This window comes from Mchenga conophoros, linkage group LG15, assembly GCF_057382185.1.
Source record: "Mchenga conophoros isolate Kocher_MC1m ecotype Shallow Benthic linkage group LG15, M_conophoros_male_GT1.1, whole genome shotgun sequence".
NCBI classification, from domain to species: domain Eukaryota; kingdom Metazoa; phylum Chordata; class Actinopteri; order Cichliformes; family Cichlidae; genus Mchenga; species Mchenga conophoros.
This window is the reverse complement of record NC_140540.1, coordinates 13,337,982-13,353,948: the sequence shown is the minus strand read 5'-3', so window position 1 is coordinate 13,353,948 and position 15,967 is coordinate 13,337,982. Positions and strand designations below refer to the sequence as shown.

The following is a 15,967-nucleotide window of genomic DNA, read 5'->3' as shown; positions in this document are numbered from 1 at the left end:
ACATTTAAAGAGACAGTAACAGAGAAAATAAACTGTATTTGAGGCCACGTCCAGCATGAATGGGTCTAACTTTTGCGATACTCACCTGCCAGTCACACTATCATTGTGTATAAAAATTCAGTGTTCATCGCACTAATGGTCGCATATACACGAGTGGACACCAGTCAGAAACAATCGTTTATTTTGTTTCAATAAAAGAAAACAGAAATGCAGAGTTGAAATCAGTTGTTATGCAACACAGCAGAATTACAAAAACGTTTTATATCACAATGGTGGGCTTTTAAAACATAATGAAAACTCAAAAACGTCCATTAATTATAGTAACAAATATCCTGGGTCATCATGTGATCATCAGTCTTCAGCCACTGATCTACTTCAAAAATAAAACGGCTGCTTTCAAAGTCCACAACGTCTTGAAATTCAACCACCCAGGAAAATGTACATAGGAAAAAAAAATGAAATAAAATTCACATAACTTTTAGGGAAACTGAAAAACACACACAAAAAAAAGTTTTTCTACCCCGTGGAGTATTTCTCCATTCTTCCCATCATAGTGTAACAACTTAAACATGCAGGTTCCCAACCATGACCCAATTTTTCAGTATAAAGCCCAAAATGTACAGTTTCACCCCAATTATTCCAAACCTCTTTTGCCAATGAAAACAATGTGAAAACATTCCCTTTGTTAAAATGGGCAATGCAGTCTTTACAAAGAAAAAGAAAAGAAGCCCTTTTCATACATGTAGTCTTTTTTGATGGCACACATCAGATTCATAATTAAATTACTAACCTCATCAGATTTTTTTATGTATTACTTCCAAAAGGTAATGAATACGAATGAATTCATGTATGGCAAATGTCCTGCGAGATCAATGACACTTTTGCCACAGTTGCCAGTATAGCTGTTTTCACACACAAACTTAAAATGTTGGAACAGGCACATCAGGACATTGTGTAAATTTCTTTCTCACATGTAACACAAAAGCAAGCCTTCCATGTGGTTTAGGTGAGGGAGCTGCATGATCCTATAGAAAGGACACAATATGACTATAATATGACTAAGTTCCTATGCAAATTACATGAATTTTGTTCCTGGCTGAAATCCATTCAATGTCCAATCCAACTGCATCACACCTTTGTGTTATTACATGCACCTCTCTCAGGTAATGTCAAGAAAGACTTCAGGCTGCAGTGCACATGTGAAAAGAGCTTACGTGTCTGAATGAAACTGCAAAAAGTGGCCTGAATGGAAAAAGTGCCGTCACTTAAGCACAGTGGTGGAACCATGTCTGAAAAGGGCTTTGCGTTAAAAATTACAAACACATGCTGCCAAGGATGACATTTCCAAAAAGAAAATCCCCAAATTTTTTCACATCCCCCAATTTTCCCCCCCAATCTCTCTTCCTCATGTTTGGTACAATATGAAATAATTCCCCCTGTCAAACTGACTTTGCAGCTTGCTGAGCCTGACGCCGTAAGAGGACGTATATCTTCTCCTTAATCCAGTCTTTGTTGTATGGTTGATATGTTTGAGTGTCAGCTCTGTATCTGTATAAAAAGTAAAATATTTTATTGAAACGTGACCAATGCATCCAAAGGGAATGTTGTGTTGCATTCAAATTCATACACAGCTAATTATACTTACACAAGACAGCTCAGATCTGCCAAGTCATCAATAAAGTCGAACAACTGACTAATGTCATAAGTAATGGAGGGACTGTTTGGATTCATCCTCTTGAGGTGCTCTTCATACATTTTGCAAACACCTGGGGAAGAGGCAAATGACATGCTGAATGGAAGCAAAAACAACAACAACAAAATGCAATCCACAGGAAAAAGCTAAAACAGCAAAAAACAAGCGTAATTTACATAGACTTTACAGTGTGCAGTAATCACTGAAAGAGAAAGACAAGATAAATAAAGAGGCCCTAATAAAGGGAATAAAGTAATAAGTGAAAACAAACAAACCTTTGGCGTCACTTTCTGTATTTGTATCTGTATTTATTAGAGCTATTTTGAAATACCTTATATTTAACTGGTACGTTAATCTGTTATTTACTGGTCTTACTGTCTTGAAGCAACAGTGACCACATCATTTCCTCTGAGATTAATACAGTAGTCTGAATCTGAAAAGTGTATACTGCAGTTCAAGACACACAACACAATTGTAAACACCTCTTACTTTACAGATAATAAAGGCATTAAAAGGTATATGATAACCCCATTACTACGGAATGCATAACTTGAGTAAATGTACGTATTTTTAATCGCAGTCAGTTCTGAATATCATACTAATGATTATTCTTTGTGTAAGTGAACCTTGATTAATCTCTGTTCAATAGAGCTCAACTGCAGTTCAAAACCCATTAATGTAAAGCAAATGGTTTCCAGTGTATACTTTTAGTCTGTGTGCTGAGAGCGCTTTCAGTCACAGTCACCCTGTTCTTTGGGACAAGCTGCCTGCTGACCTGAGGTCAATTAGAGCTGTGTCAACATTCAAAAACAGGTATAAAACCTTTGAATTCTTTATTTTTTTACTAAGTTTTTTTGATGTTATTTTTAAACTTTTATAGTAAGCACAAGTTTACATGTTATTTGTGCTATATAAAAATGATGTTGACATTAGAGCAGGGCGATATGGCCAAAAATATTTATCACGATATACATTTGAAAATTTGCGATAACGATATAACTGACGATATAATTGATGCGAGACAAAATACAACTCCACAACATTACTAGCGCAAAAAGACAACCTTCCATTTATTTTCACTTAAACAAGAAGCTGGTTTTTATGTACATTAAAGCTTTATAAAAATGTAACAGTGCAAATGCAAATTCCTTGCTGAAAGTTTAACTAAAAGGCATTTCCAGTAGAAATGGGCTGACATATCCTGAGCATAACCATGTATAATATCCACTGAAGTTAAAAAGAGGTGCTTTGCAACATTAAACTGCAGTGTTTTTCGTATTTTTCGGACCATAAGGTGCACGGGATTATAAGGCACATTAAGCGAAACAAAGCAGTCAGATAAATCAAACTTTATTCAACTCATTCTTGCTTCCTCCACTTCTGTACCATTGATTCATTAATGTTGAATTCTCTGGCAGCTGCTCTATTCCCATGTTGTTGCAGTATATTAATGACTAACCTCGTATTGCGGATGGATTATCTCAGTTGTTCTCCTGACTGAAGTTTGGTCCGTTTACAGCATCCTGCCATGCGACTGAATTTGTCTCTAACTATCAGGAACCTTAACGTTAACTTTTATAAGTGGAAAAGTGTTAGTGTTCGTCCTCCAGCTTCACTGTTTATGTTATGCTAACATAGCTGTGTCGTTAGCGATCACGTAGCACATCATTATATACCAGCTAGCCCAACTTCAGTAACCCTACAAATGTCACTGCTGTTTAGTTTCCTGTCTTCATTTATGTTGGAAGTGATAGCAGAGCTGTACATTTGAATTTTTTCAGAAATCTCTCAGTCAGAACATGCAATATCATGCTTAGGTAACTAGCGAAACTAGCGAGCTAACTTCCGCTAGCTAACTTCCTGCTAACTTCTAACTCGTTAAATGTAATAAATTTTGTTTTCATGGATGCCTGGAAGTTAAACTTCATAGTTACACCTGGTAAAGCAGCAATGCTGATCGTTTTATTAAAGATGAAAGAATTTAGACAGTTTTTAACTCTCAGTGATGCTGCAGTGTTGTTTGACCTGAAGTATACGGAGTTTAGGACACAGATTACTCCCAGATTTAAGAGCATCTTAGTCCGACAAATACGACAATAACGACAGCCGCTTGCATGTTCTGCAAAAAAATGTGCTTTGTCGTGTATCTGACGGACAAACACCAAACCAGTTCCACATCACTGAAGTTGCACCATTTTTTACAAACCAATTCTGGTTCATTTGTTTCACTCAACAATCGGCCATGTGCGTATGAAAACAAAGGAACTGCGCATGCGCGTTTTACTCATATTCTATCACGATATTTCATTTTCCTATCGTTGCCTAACATTATACCGGTATTACCGTGAACGGTATAATATGGCCCAGCCCTAGTTGACATAAAAGAATTTTGTTTCCTGAGTCCATAGTTTAAAGAGAGTCACATAATTAATATATGTCTTTTCTCATGTTTTCTTTTTTACTTTCCAGAAACTAGAAAGTGATTACTGTCAGTCTGGGTTTTTGTTTTTTTCTCCACAAATTAAGATGAACCACATAATCCCATACACAGACAATACTTGGTACCAGGATTAATTTATTATTCACTGGCCTATCATTCGTATGTATTTACTATGAGAAAAATATCCTTTAAAAGAATGAGGAATCACAATAGATGATGAATTCAATAAAATTGCATCTGCTGCTACTACTAGTTACACTGAAAGTAAATATTTAAAAAAACTGCGAGATGATTTATGAATGAAAACATTAAACAGACTCACCCTCCATGCATTCATTAACTGACTCATAGTCAGCGTATGTGCGGCCCTCTGGTCTCTTGGTTGGTTGGACAAGCAAAATTGTGTGCGACTGTAAAATGATTGATAATGTTTAATACACACCACCACGTAGTTTCTCTGTGTCAAACCAAAGCACCTTAATTGGGCAGCTGATGCGAGTTTTTTGCGAGTTTTTGAGACTTGTGTAACCTTCTGCCCAGACATTTTCCAACACCAGTGTAAGGATGGTCATTCAGCTGCAGACCACCGACTTCATCAGTCTTTTACAAAACATCCACCATAACGTTACTTCAGCCACATCTCACATTAATAGAAATATGTAATTTGATTAGATGGTGAAATTAAGTTTTAAGAAACAACGAAGCGGTGGGCAAAAATGCGTGTTTGATAAGAATAGCAAAGCGTTAGCCTCGAAGCTTATTAGCTTAGCTGTGTGTGATTAGCACAAGCTAGTTGTGGCCTAAACTGAGAATTATTAGCTCTTTAGATGTAAAATAAAACACACTTACCATCTCTGTTTTCAACCCAAAGCCTCGCTATTTACTGGCTATGCAAAACTGAAAAAACTCGTATTCGGTGTAACTTCTCAGAACCCCGTGCGATGTAGCTGTTTGGTCTAAACGTAATTTAGGGGAAGTGAAAAAGACCTCTTCCGGTTGTAAAATCGAGTCCCTTCAAAGTATAATTTTTGCTTCAAAATAAAAGTCCGATAATGCAACAGTAATGATTAAAATGTGATTTTTTTTCAGCAGACTTTGTTTGTAAAGGTACACATTATTTTTTCTAAATTCTCTTTTTTTTAATTATCATAGACATTATTTAAATGGACCCAGGTTGTGCATCTGAAAAGTGTAGCCAGCAGAGAAGCGCTCTAAAGCTGCCTTACTTTTAATAGCCAGTAGGGGCTGAACGCTTTGTCAGCCCCTGCAAGGCTCCTGCATAAAAGACTTCTAGTTGTACAGAAGTTTGTGGGAAAACGGCCCCCCAATAAATTACTTTTCTAATGAGTTTGTGAACTCACTTGCTGATTATTTAATGGGGGAAAATGTAAATTTAAATTGTAGTCATTATATTGTTTTGCTGTTTACACATTCACTTAACATAGAGAGATCTCTGGTTCATCCCTGGGAGGACACACAAAACCCTTCAGGTCTGCATCAAGAAAGACATCCAGCATACAAGTGGAGCTAGCTGTTGTGGTGACCCCTTGTGAACTTGGGAGCACCTCTGAGTAGCTTTTACTATTATCCTGCTCGTGTATTGACATGTCAGTAATGATGCCCTACAAGAAATGAAGATGCAAATAAAGCATTTTTTTTCAAAATTACAACATAGCTGAACATTTATTAATTGGATATATGATTTAATTTGAGTAATTACAATGAAATAATTTTTTGTTTGAATCCCGACCTACAGGGCAACAACACATACACTGACATAGTGGAGATCACAAAAACAAACTGAAAGACAGTGAAACCAGGAAAAATAGCTATAATATTTGTGATGGCAAATCATATTTTTAAATGAAATATGTAATGTGGTTTGTTGTTCTTTTTTTCTTTATTTGGTGTGTATACTATAGGCTACATTTGTGTACCAAAATCACTTGATTTTCTTTAAACAGAGAGCATGACTGGGCACTTTTGGAGATATCAGTGACATGTGTGGTTATGGCCTTGCTCTCAGAAGGTCCCTGAGTGTCGCTCTCCTTGTAGTTTCTCTTGGAGATGTGGATACAGGCACCCTCGCCACACCTCCACACTCTCGTTGGCATGCCTCCAGGGACACAAAGTTGTTGGGATTGCCCTGGCAGCCTCCATACCAGAACTCGGTACACTTGGCAGTGGCAGGATTATAGCAGAACCGGACCGTCCAGGTCTCACAGGGGCCCTCATCACGAGGCAGGGAGCACAAATTGCCAGTGGATGGAGGAGTGGGTGATGGGTGCTGCTGATATAGGAGAAAACAAAGCAATATATACATTATATTTGTAGTGTGGTCTGCAGAAAAAGAGCTGCAATTGTTAGACATTTTAAATGGTGAAAGAAATATTAAGCGTTACATATATGATTATATAATTGTTTTGCAGAGACAAAGATACTTTCTTATGGTTGTTATTGTGAATAATGCTCTAAAAACACATGATATTTTATCCCTGTGGTGCTTCTATTTGACCATATCTTTTTGGTGAACACTCAAATTTAGTAAACTTGGCAAATACTTTGTTACTAAGTGAAGGTCATCACTAGATTTATATACACAGCTGTTATATTATTCAGAAAGGTTAACTGTGACTGGCTCATAAAATTAGTTAATAATGTGATTCCTACCACAGTCTGGTACTCAGGACAGCCAGCCTGTCTGAATCCTTGAGCGGGTGTCACCCCATCCAAACAACAGCCATACCTAAAACAGAGACGATGATTTTTCTTTTTTAATTTCAGTTTGAAAATGGGGAAAAGATTTCTCTACACTTTCACATCATTTTCTGCAAAATAGTGTTTAGAGGTACTCATGTTACCTAGTGCGGACACATTCTTGTGAGCATCCCAGGTTCCTGGGCCCCGTGGCAGAGGTACGGCCATCAGGACAGCAGCCGTAAGGCGACTGCGTACAGTGAGGTCTCACCTCATTAGGGTAAGAGTCATACACACTGTTTGTAGCTGGCCTTGAAACTAAAGCAAGTAAACAAATGAGGTCAAATATACTGTATGCATGCATTCCTTTCTAATTTTAAAAGCTTTTGACTAACATTTCTTAATAAGTCTGTGTAGGTTCTCAGTCATCTTTGTAGGTAATAAAAGATAAGTCATGAAAAGTTTGTTGTTGTTGTTTTTAGTTAAAAAAAACAGCTTTTATAATACAGAAAACGCTTCGTAGAAGGAAAAAGAAATGGCTGTGTTTGAGCTTGTGGCTTACCTCCAGTTATCTAAGTTGGAAATTAGGCTAAAACAAGTTTGGAATTTTCTGTTTGTCTATGAAATACAAGAAGGCAATGGGAGGGCAGCACAGTCATAGTCTAGACAGCAACAATTACAACATGCCGAAAGCGTACATTATCTTTATTGCGTGAAGAACCCTCAACTGTGTTACAATACTAAAATTACTGTCTGCGTCGTCTTAAGAAACGTTTGTTTTTTTTTTGTTTTTTTACAGTGGCTTTGATTTCACATATATAAAATGCACTCTGAGTTGTGAAACACTGCTATGTCTGTGTGGGTGAGTGTCTCTAAATGTTCATTAATTCATTATTCAGCACTGTAATATCAGTTCAGTTCAAATTAGTTCAATTCAATTCAGTAGTACCAAATCACAAGAAAAAATGCCTGAAGGAGCTTTGTACTATAAGGCAAACCCCAAAAATCAAACAACCCCATATGAACAACCATTTTGCAATAGTGGGTAAGAGCATAGAGACAGGACTAAATACAGACTACGGGACAGAGAAGACAAAGATTTGGTGCTGCAGTGGTGTGTAAACATGTGGGCAATGAAAAGAGGTGAGTAGACAAGTTCCTGAAGCAGTCTGTGCCCTATAGCAGTATAGCTACAATCTGCTTCAGGGTCAGCCAACCCAGCCTAAACTATAAGCTTCATCAAAAAAAGAACATTTTGAGCTTAGTCTTTAAAGTAAACTTCCCCCAAATCCAAACTGGGACCTGAATGCTGAAGGCTCTGCCTCCCATTCTGCTTTTAAAATCTCTAGAAACTACAAGCAAGCCTGCAGTCTGAGAGAAAAGTGCTCTATTGGGATGATATGATTCTATGAGGTTCTATTACACACAAGGGTGATCTTATGTTGTAGTGCCACATATAAAGAAATTGCATGCTCAACCATGCAAAGAAAGATGGTAACATTTCCACACTCATCATACCTGAAGGTTCTTCTGGAATATGGGGCACAAATCCTCTAATAGTGCTTCCACCTGGCCTTGGGTCCTGCACACTTGGGGCCGCTGGAAAAGAAACAAGGTTGACAATATAAAATAAATAAATAAAAGTAAAAATGATCAGAACTTGCTGCATTCAGATGTCACTCACTTTGCACCCCAGGGCAGGGCTGCGTGTTGCATTCCTCCACAGAATGTGGTCTGTGAGCTAACCCACAACGATCTTCAGGGTAGGGGTTCAAATCAGTGTCAAAACAGGCAACTCTCCTCTCCCTCACACCACCACCACAACTTCTCGAACACTGCGAGATAAACAAAGCTAGTAACGCTGAAAGGAAAATAACAGTTAAAGCTTTTTTTTGCTTTCTATTCCCTTACCAGGCCGTACTCTGTCATATGCCAGGTTATGCGTGTGTAACAGGCAGGTCTGCGGCAGGCCTGGACAGAAGGAGGTCGAACCAGTCCACTGCATGCATGATCAGGCAGATGTTCGCCTCCTGGTCCAACGCAAACAACTTCCCTTGTCTGCTGTCCTTCTCCACAGGTTGCTGAACACTGACCATCAAATGCAACAATTTAGTTAATATTTTTAACTGATTTGAGTTGATAAATACAAGCAGTGTAACAATCATATGAACAAGGTCATACTTTATCCAAGATAGGTGTTGTATCAGCCCAAAAAAAAATTAAAATGGCAAAGATGGTCTAAGTAGACATAACTGTTTCATATCATTAGGATAGTTCAAATATGATAGTTTTTAACCGTAGGAGACATACTCCACTGAAGCTGGACACGCTGTACTCTGCAGTACATGGATGCATGTTGCAGGCCTGCTGACTCGGTGGCCTTTGCAGGCGCTGGGCAATGCAGTAAGTCTCGTCGACCACATGGGGGTTCACTGAGTCCTCAACTACACACTCCACACTACGATGCTGCATGCCTCCGCCGCACGAGGCAGAGCACTCGCCAAACACACTAGCTCTATAGACATATGTGAATGTCTCTGTTGGACGAGGAGCAGCAACAACAACTGGAGCAGAGGAGTGTACTGAGTTAGTGTCTTCATCCAAGCCCATAAACTCTCCACGGGTCAGTATCTAAAAAAAAAAGACAAATTATTAGGAAATAACTATAAGAAAAAGAACCAACAGGTATTACAAAAGTGAAAAGAGTCCTATAAATCGCCTTTTAGGAGAGTAAAATTCTCTATGACTAAAAGAAAACTAAAAGACTGCATCAAAGAAAGGGAGGATAACAACAGAAATATCTTATGTATTCTTTTTCTACCTTTAACTTCAACAATCTTTTTTTCTAAATCTGGCTGACAAACAAGAGTTAGCAATAAAGAAAAAACTTCTTTGCTTTGAACAATCTGCATCTTTAAAAGTAAAAAATATACAGGCGATCTTTCAACCTTATTTAGATTCATTTTTATGCTCTATTCTAGCGTCACACCCTGCTCTTGGATTATTTGGTACATTGAAACCCAAATATTCAAACTAAGTAAGAGTCACATGCATAGGTCTAATCTGCAGCTCCAAATCTCACCCTGCAGACACCATCCACACAGATATCACTGCGGCCCACATAGCACGGGGTCCCATCTACCACTGCAGTTCTGTGTCGGTAAAAGAAATCCTCTCCTCTCGGGACACAGTTGAGCTCACATGGATTAGCTGCTAGAAAAGGTTAGGGAGTCACAAACCTAAAAACACTTAAATATTGTTGTACATATTGTACATGTACCTCCACAATAAGGCAACCATGTGTAGCGTTTGCCATTAAAGTCCATTCTGTCAAACTGGGAGCACTGCTCCTGTCTGAAATCCCTTGAGCTCACTGGGCATTCCTGCATGACAGGAAATCGAACATTTAAACAAGATACTATCCGTTTTCTCTTTGTGAAAGTATTTTTAAATGGGTTTAAAGGATAATTACATGTGTATTGCAGGTGCGGAATGATTTGGAGGATCCTATGCAGTTATGTCCACCATCTGTCCTGCAGAAGGAAATGAAATAAATGGCATTTGCACACTCAAGTGTTAAAAAAGACACAAATTAAAAACGATATAAGAAGAGTGTTGGGTCTGTGTTTCCACAAGCCCCGCTAATTCTAGAGACTTATTCATCATGAAGAAAACAAGACAGTCGATCGATCGATTATTTGCGCAAGGGAGGCCTCGTCTGTGTCCACCACGAAAATGACCCCCAGATCTGACCTCCTCCTGCTACCTTTTATTGAGAGACAGTTCACACAAAACACGTCAGAACAAAGCCACGCCCCCTTGGTTCTAAGACAAAGCATTTTATGTATATGTGTGAACTTCTGTAAGAGTGTGTGTGTGTGTGTGTGTGTGTGTGTGTGTGTGTGTGTGTGTTATGTGAGAATGTGTGTGTGTGTGTGTGTGTGTGTGTCAGACCTCCTGCTGACCAAAGGGTCGTAAACCCAGGAAGCTTACATCAAAAGAAACAGATCTTTCAGATAGGATGTATCTACACTAAAACCTCCCCCAGCACAGAGTGGTTGGAGAGGTGGTCAGGATTAAAGGAATGGCTTTGATCCTACTGCTTGAACTAAGACTGTACAAATTTAAGAAACACAATGGCAACATTCAACAATTAGACTTAACAAAGAGTCTTTTGTAATGTTACAAATGAATACAAAATTACCTTAAGTTCACATATTCAAAACACAATAGCAATGAATATAAATATGAGGCTCTTTACTTCATGCATTTCTTTGCCCTACCTTGAAGTAATACATTTCCTGGTTCTCACTGCCACCCCTGTGCCACAGCTGCGGCTGCAGGGTCCATAGGCTCCAAACTCACCCCAGTAGTCGTGGGTCGAACGTGTCAACTAAGCAAATAAGAGAAACTCAAAGTCAGGCTCTGGAACATGTTGTGCTCCCACATGGGACATCAGGACCTGACACAAATCCCTAACTCACACACTAAACGCATGCAAGACGCACTAAAAAAATATAGCATTTAGCCACAAACTAACACTTATACATTACACAACATTTTTACAAACCTGTTCTGTGACACATTGAACTAATCATGCTTGCACATCAGAAAATAAATCATTTACCACTTAAAAAAAAATCAAAGGAATATTTTCCTGTGTCATAAGGTACTGTTGATATGAATCTGTAATAATACAATACTATTAATATTGTTAACATAAAAAAACTCACTGTAAAAGCAGGTACAGCCAGCAGCTGTAGGAGTCCCAGGACTTGCAGGATATTCATGTTCACCTGAAGCCACTGCTGAACTACTGACGAGGATAGCAATTAATTAACGCAACTTACAGTGCAAGAAATTCCATTTAACACAAATGATGTGCGTGCAGTTCATTCATCCATTAACAGATTAACGTGTATCAGATGAAACCTGAGTCCCTCAGGACCCCTGCTAATGTCTTAACAAGTATCTATTCCATGCAAATACAAATGAAAAGCTGGATAAAAAAAACATGTAAAATCTTATTACTGAATTACCTGATTGAAGTGAATTCCCAGCTTGCTGACAAGCTGCACGGTGGGATGTGCACTTCAGCAGTGACAGCAGGCAACGACACCCAGCATTTCTTCTTCCATCACCCTCTCACTGCTTACTGACACCACAGCCCATAAAGTGTCAGATTTCAACCACTAAGAGAAACACTGGTTTTCTATTTTTTTTGTTCTGTTTTGATCGTAAATATGTTTCTTGCTGGAGCAGAATGTCTGAAGTTAGAACTTCCACGTACCGAGACTCATGTTGTTAATTTACATCAAGTCTTTTTATTCACACAAATGTTTTGGAGGTACAGAAATTATGCAAATGTAGAGGCAATGTATAGATTCATGCAGAAATGGAACATCATCAAAGTTTGGTTCATTTCATAATATAAAGGAGGTTACATGTGTCATCACGTGCAATTTAAATACGTCTCTGCAACATATCTTAAAGTTGTATTATTTGCGAAGCGCACTAAAACGTGACTCAGTGTGAAAGAGAATTTTCCATTGATTGCCTTTTCTGAAGTGTCTCACCATTGATTGTCTCCTTCACACATCCTGTAACCACTAAATACAGACGAGTAAATCACAACAGGGGAGCTAGTGGGAGGTAAACATAGGTTTAAAGCTCTATTTAGTTTTATTTTTAGCAAGAAACCACAGTGGAGCATGGCCTGGATGTGAACGTAGCATGGAGGACAAGGAACACCGGGAATCAGTGAACATCAACGTTCCTGTGCCAATGAGCTGCAATACTAGAGGAGCCGTTATAGTCTCTTGTCATCGCCTTTAAGATGCAAGTACATAGCAATCAAACAAAAAAGAAAGGCAATAAACTGTGCCTTTGTTGGGTTCATATTGTTAATGTTTGAATGAAACTATTATTTTAAGGGAAAATCCAGCATTCATATATATATATATATATATATATATATATATATATATATATATATATATATATATATATATATATACATAAAGTCAGTGATATTATATTATAAAAATAAGAAAAAATATTGTTGTTGCTAGACTTAGCAATCAATGACAAAAACCTTAACAAAGACAATAAAGCACGATTCAGCGATGTCAAACTTCAGCATCTCGCCCCATCACCGACCCATCCATTCAAAATGTAAGCATCCAAACTCAAAACCACAATCCCAAACACGATACAAAGAGAAGCTAAATCTGCCAGTCACTTTTTGTCCCTCAAAGCTGCTGGTTCAGCTTCTGTTTGCTTCTCTTGAGGTTCAAAGGCACTCTTGGTGCTGAACAGGTCGTCCATTGATTCCACGATTTCCTGTATTTCTCGGGACAGCTCGGAGTAGCTCTCTTTAAGGTCCTCTTGCTGCTTCCTGAAGTCTGCTGCCGCATGCGTCAGCTCAGAAACCTGTTCGCTGCAGGTGGTCCTCAACTGCTCCACGTCCAAAAGCATCACCTCCATGCTGTTTATCAGCTCCACCAGACGCTCAGCAGTTGTTTCAAACCCTGATGTGTCCAGACTTCCTTCTTCCTTGGAATTGTCTGGAGCGCTGGCTCCTTCTTCTGGATTTGGTTCTGTCTCCATCCTCGTGTTGTAGCAACTTTCAGTCACCTGATACTCAAGTCAGTCTTCAGTATAGCAGTTTTCTGGAAGAAAAGGGAAGCATTTAGCTGTAGCCAATAGCTGTGATAGGTTCAACTGCAAAGAAATTATTCAATTTGGGTGAGAAATGTCAAAGATGCAGATCTAAGCTCTTCACAGGGAATGAAAAATGCATTTCTATCTAACAACTTTAATAGCAGGAAATTAACTAGGCATATCATTATCTTCTTACTCTGTTTTTTGCTATATTTTTCAAGTAATTAATATTTGACAACAGCATAATAAAACTGAAAATGCTATTTTTGGTGTACCACCCCCAATATTTTCAGTGACTCCTATATGGCCACCCCTATGAAAAATTTCTGGAGGCGGCCCTGGGTGTATGTGTGTATAGTTGTATGTGTTTTATGTGTATCCAAGTGCCCTTTCACTGACATGGCTATACCAAGCTACAACCCCCTACTCCACCCACACCCACACCCCCTAGTCCAAATTACTGCCGGCTTCGATGAGGGGCAGGCGGGACATGAGATTATGTGTTTCTTCCCTCCTCCCAAATTGAGACTATTTACTCCTTCGGCTGTCTGAGCAGATGGATTAACCTCGTCCTCTGCCTTGACACACATGCACACAGTCATATGCATGTTATAATATAAGCTGAACTATTGAAGACACGTGGAGCTATACTACTGCAAGTCAGTTTGAAATGTCACATGCCATTTGGATAAATGCAGAATGTGGCTGGCCCATTCTTTTACATTAAGGAATTACAGGCAAATGCCAGCAGTTACTCTAACAACTGCATATTGTTCAGTAGTAATGGAAACTTTACAGATGAGCAGGCCAACAGTATGCACGAATGCACCGGCGTGCTGTCAATGCAATGAATTTTTGGGACCTCTCTAAAAGTGTAAAGTGATCATTTCACAGCCTGGACCAAAGACATCGCCACTATTCTTTTACATTGGTTATCCCAAAAATAAACAGCCTAAAATAAAACAGTGTATAATCATCTTCCCGGAGTTTTCTGGCGCAAACGTCAGAGAAGATCCAAAGAATGCTGGCAATAAACAGAGGTGACGGGGAAAAGAACGGGAAACCACAAGGGCTACGTAGAAAAGGGAGGGAAAAGTGATGAGACAGGTGAAAACACAAGGAAAGTAATAATAGGACTTTGGATACGAAAATATTTTTATATTCAATTAGTGCTGTAAAACAAACAAAAAAAAAAGTATTCTTTCCTATTTTTAATTTTTTAAAAGATTCGATTTTTAAAATATACACTCAATCAATTTTAAAGTCTTTAAAGAATTAAATAGTTAAATGCATTAAAACAGTGACAAAATCCAAATCTTCAAAAATGTGTTAAAGAGCCACCAAAGGTTCCTACCCTTTAAATGGCTGTAAAGATAAGGAGTCTAGACGATGACCTCACCACCCTCGGTCTCTTATCAAAACATGACAACTTGCTCGATGGAGGCCAATGTCAGGGGGATACCCTTACTCTGAAAGTGGTGTAAAATACAAGGGTGTAAGTTTCAAAAGAAAAGTAATGAATTATTAATGAATCGGTTCAGGACACATTACCTAGACAACAAAGACAGCAGCTCTGTGTGTGTGTGTGTGTGTGTGTGTGTGTGTGTGTGTGTGTGTGTGTGTGTGTGTGTGTGTGTGTGTAAGACTTTAAGCAGTTACATTACATGTAAATTTTTTGTACTGATGTAATTTTGTTGCATAAGTACAATATAAAATGTTACATTTAATGGAATCTGGTCGAATTACATTCACTTGTACACATACAGTTTATGCCAAGTACAGTTGCCTTAATGATCAATTATTTGAATAAATAAACCTTTAATTTCATGTATTTGAATATCTGAGTTGCGTTTTACTCAAAAAATATTGCTTCGTATTTATGAGGTGGCAGATTTAATTTTTCAAAGCAAAAGCTCACAAAAAATACTGGTATGACAGATCAGGAGGAAAAAGACCCTCATCAGTTCTTCACTAAAGCACGAAGAGACAAAACCAGACAAAAACCGATCAATAAAACAAAAATCAAGCAAAGTATTCATTATAGTATTCAACAAAACATATCAATAAACTTTAAAAATTTCCCATCAGCGAAATACAAGAAAATGAAGTCTTACTTGTCTCTGTGGTTATTTACTGAGCGTATCCGGAATGTGTCAACATGCAGACTAAAGATAATATAGATTATGTGTTAAGTATGGATCCCAGCCAGAGTGCAGCAGGCCTGCCCTCCTCCTAACTCACTCCCTCTGTGCTATGATGCCCACAATGGTGCTATTTAGGGCTAAACCCTGCTGTACGTTATCAACGCAGAACATTTAGTTGTAAAGGACAGATACCTTTTACTTTTCAGAGGCAACATCATGATGAACATGTTGCAGTTTATTTTAGTTCATTTCTTCATTCACAACCACATTTTCAAAACATGCTGGGACCGTGTAAAATCATAATGGTTTGTGGAAATTTAATGCAATGAT

General features: G+C 38.3%; 3 protein-coding genes across 8 annotated transcripts; all 3 read right to left on the bottom strand.

Moving 5' to 3' along the window:
• Positions 1 to 164: 164 nt before the first annotated feature.
• On the bottom strand, positions 165 to 5,125 carry erh (ERH mRNA splicing and mitosis factor). The gene is made up of 4 exons (XM_085246069.1): positions 4,983 to 5,125; positions 4,456 to 4,543; positions 1,646 to 1,766; positions 165 to 1,548 (listed from the first exon to the last, which is right to left on the bottom strand). Exons 1-4 carry the CDS (start codon positions 4,983 to 4,985, stop codon positions 1,440 to 1,442), a joined length of 321 nt encoding a protein of 106 aa, XP_085102195.1. The 5' UTR covers positions 4,986 to 5,125; the 3' UTR covers positions 165 to 1,439.
• Positions 5,126 to 5,794: 669 nt separating this feature from the next.
• Positions 5,795 to 11,971, bottom strand: paplnb (papilin b, proteoglycan-like sulfated glycoprotein). 5 transcript variants are annotated; one of them, XM_085247877.1, is made up of 13 exons: positions 11,870 to 11,971; positions 11,564 to 11,643; positions 11,114 to 11,223; positions 10,303 to 10,363; positions 10,111 to 10,213; positions 9,913 to 10,043; positions 9,141 to 9,461; positions 8,742 to 8,918; positions 8,515 to 8,665; positions 8,349 to 8,429; positions 6,995 to 7,148; positions 6,804 to 6,879; positions 5,795 to 6,423 (listed from the first exon to the last, which is right to left on the bottom strand). In XM_085247877.1, exons 2-13 carry the CDS (start codon positions 11,618 to 11,620, stop codon positions 6,142 to 6,144), a joined length of 1,704 nt encoding a protein of 567 aa, XP_085104003.1. In that variant the 5' UTR covers positions 11,621 to 11,643; positions 11,870 to 11,971; the 3' UTR covers positions 5,795 to 6,141. The 5 variants fall into 5 exon arrangements, with proteins under 5 accessions (XP_085104003.1, XP_085104002.1, XP_085104005.1 ...); XM_085247876.1 differs by having other exon boundaries at positions 11,564 to 11,646; positions 11,870 to 11,967; XM_085247879.1 differs by having other exon boundaries at positions 5,795 to 6,420; positions 11,564 to 11,646; positions 11,870 to 11,967.
• An 875-nt stretch (positions 11,972 to 12,846) lies between these two features.
• On the bottom strand, positions 12,847 to 15,735 carry LOC146558001 (uncharacterized). 2 transcript variants are annotated; one of them, XM_085247067.1, is made up of 3 exons: positions 15,608 to 15,735; positions 14,848 to 14,962; positions 12,847 to 13,501 (listed from the first exon to the last, which is right to left on the bottom strand). In XM_085247067.1, the coding sequence occupies exon 3, from the start codon at positions 13,437 to 13,439 to the stop codon at positions 13,068 to 13,070; it is 372 nt and encodes a 123-aa protein (XP_085103193.1). In that variant the 5' UTR covers positions 13,440 to 13,501; positions 14,848 to 14,962; positions 15,608 to 15,735; the 3' UTR covers positions 12,847 to 13,067. The 2 variants fall into 2 exon arrangements, with proteins under 2 accessions (XP_085103193.1, XP_085103194.1); XM_085247068.1 differs by lacking the exon at positions 14,848 to 14,962 and having other exon boundaries at positions 15,608 to 15,724.
• Positions 15,736 to 15,967: the final 232 nt, after the last annotated feature.

Bases quoted from the DNA above. Each gene is read 5' to 3' on its own strand.
- erh (XM_085246069.1), bottom strand. The intron at 1,767-4,455 runs GTGAGTCTGTTT...CCTCTTCCCCAG, and splicing joins AGTTAATGAATGCATGGAGG to GTGTTTGCAAAATGTATGAA. The intron at 1,549-1,645 runs GTAAGTATAATT...CTTTTTATACAG, and splicing joins GCAGATCTGAGCTGTCTTGT to ATACAGAGCTGACACTCAAA.
- paplnb (XM_085247877.1), bottom strand. From the start codon at position 11,620: ATGAATATCCTGCAAGTCCTGGGACTCCTACAGCTGCTGGCTGTACCT. The intron at 11,224-11,563 runs GTGAGTTTTTTT...TTATTTGCTTAG, and splicing joins TGGCTGTACCTGCTTTTACA to TTGACACGTTCGACCCACGA. The intron at 10,044-10,110 runs GTACATGTACAA...AACCTTTTCTAG, and splicing joins ATGGTTGCCTTATTGTGGAG to CAGCTAATCCATGTGAGCTC.
- LOC146558001 (XM_085247067.1), bottom strand. From the start codon at position 13,439: ATGGAGACAGAACCAAATCCAGAAGAAGGAGCCAGCGCTCCAGACAAT.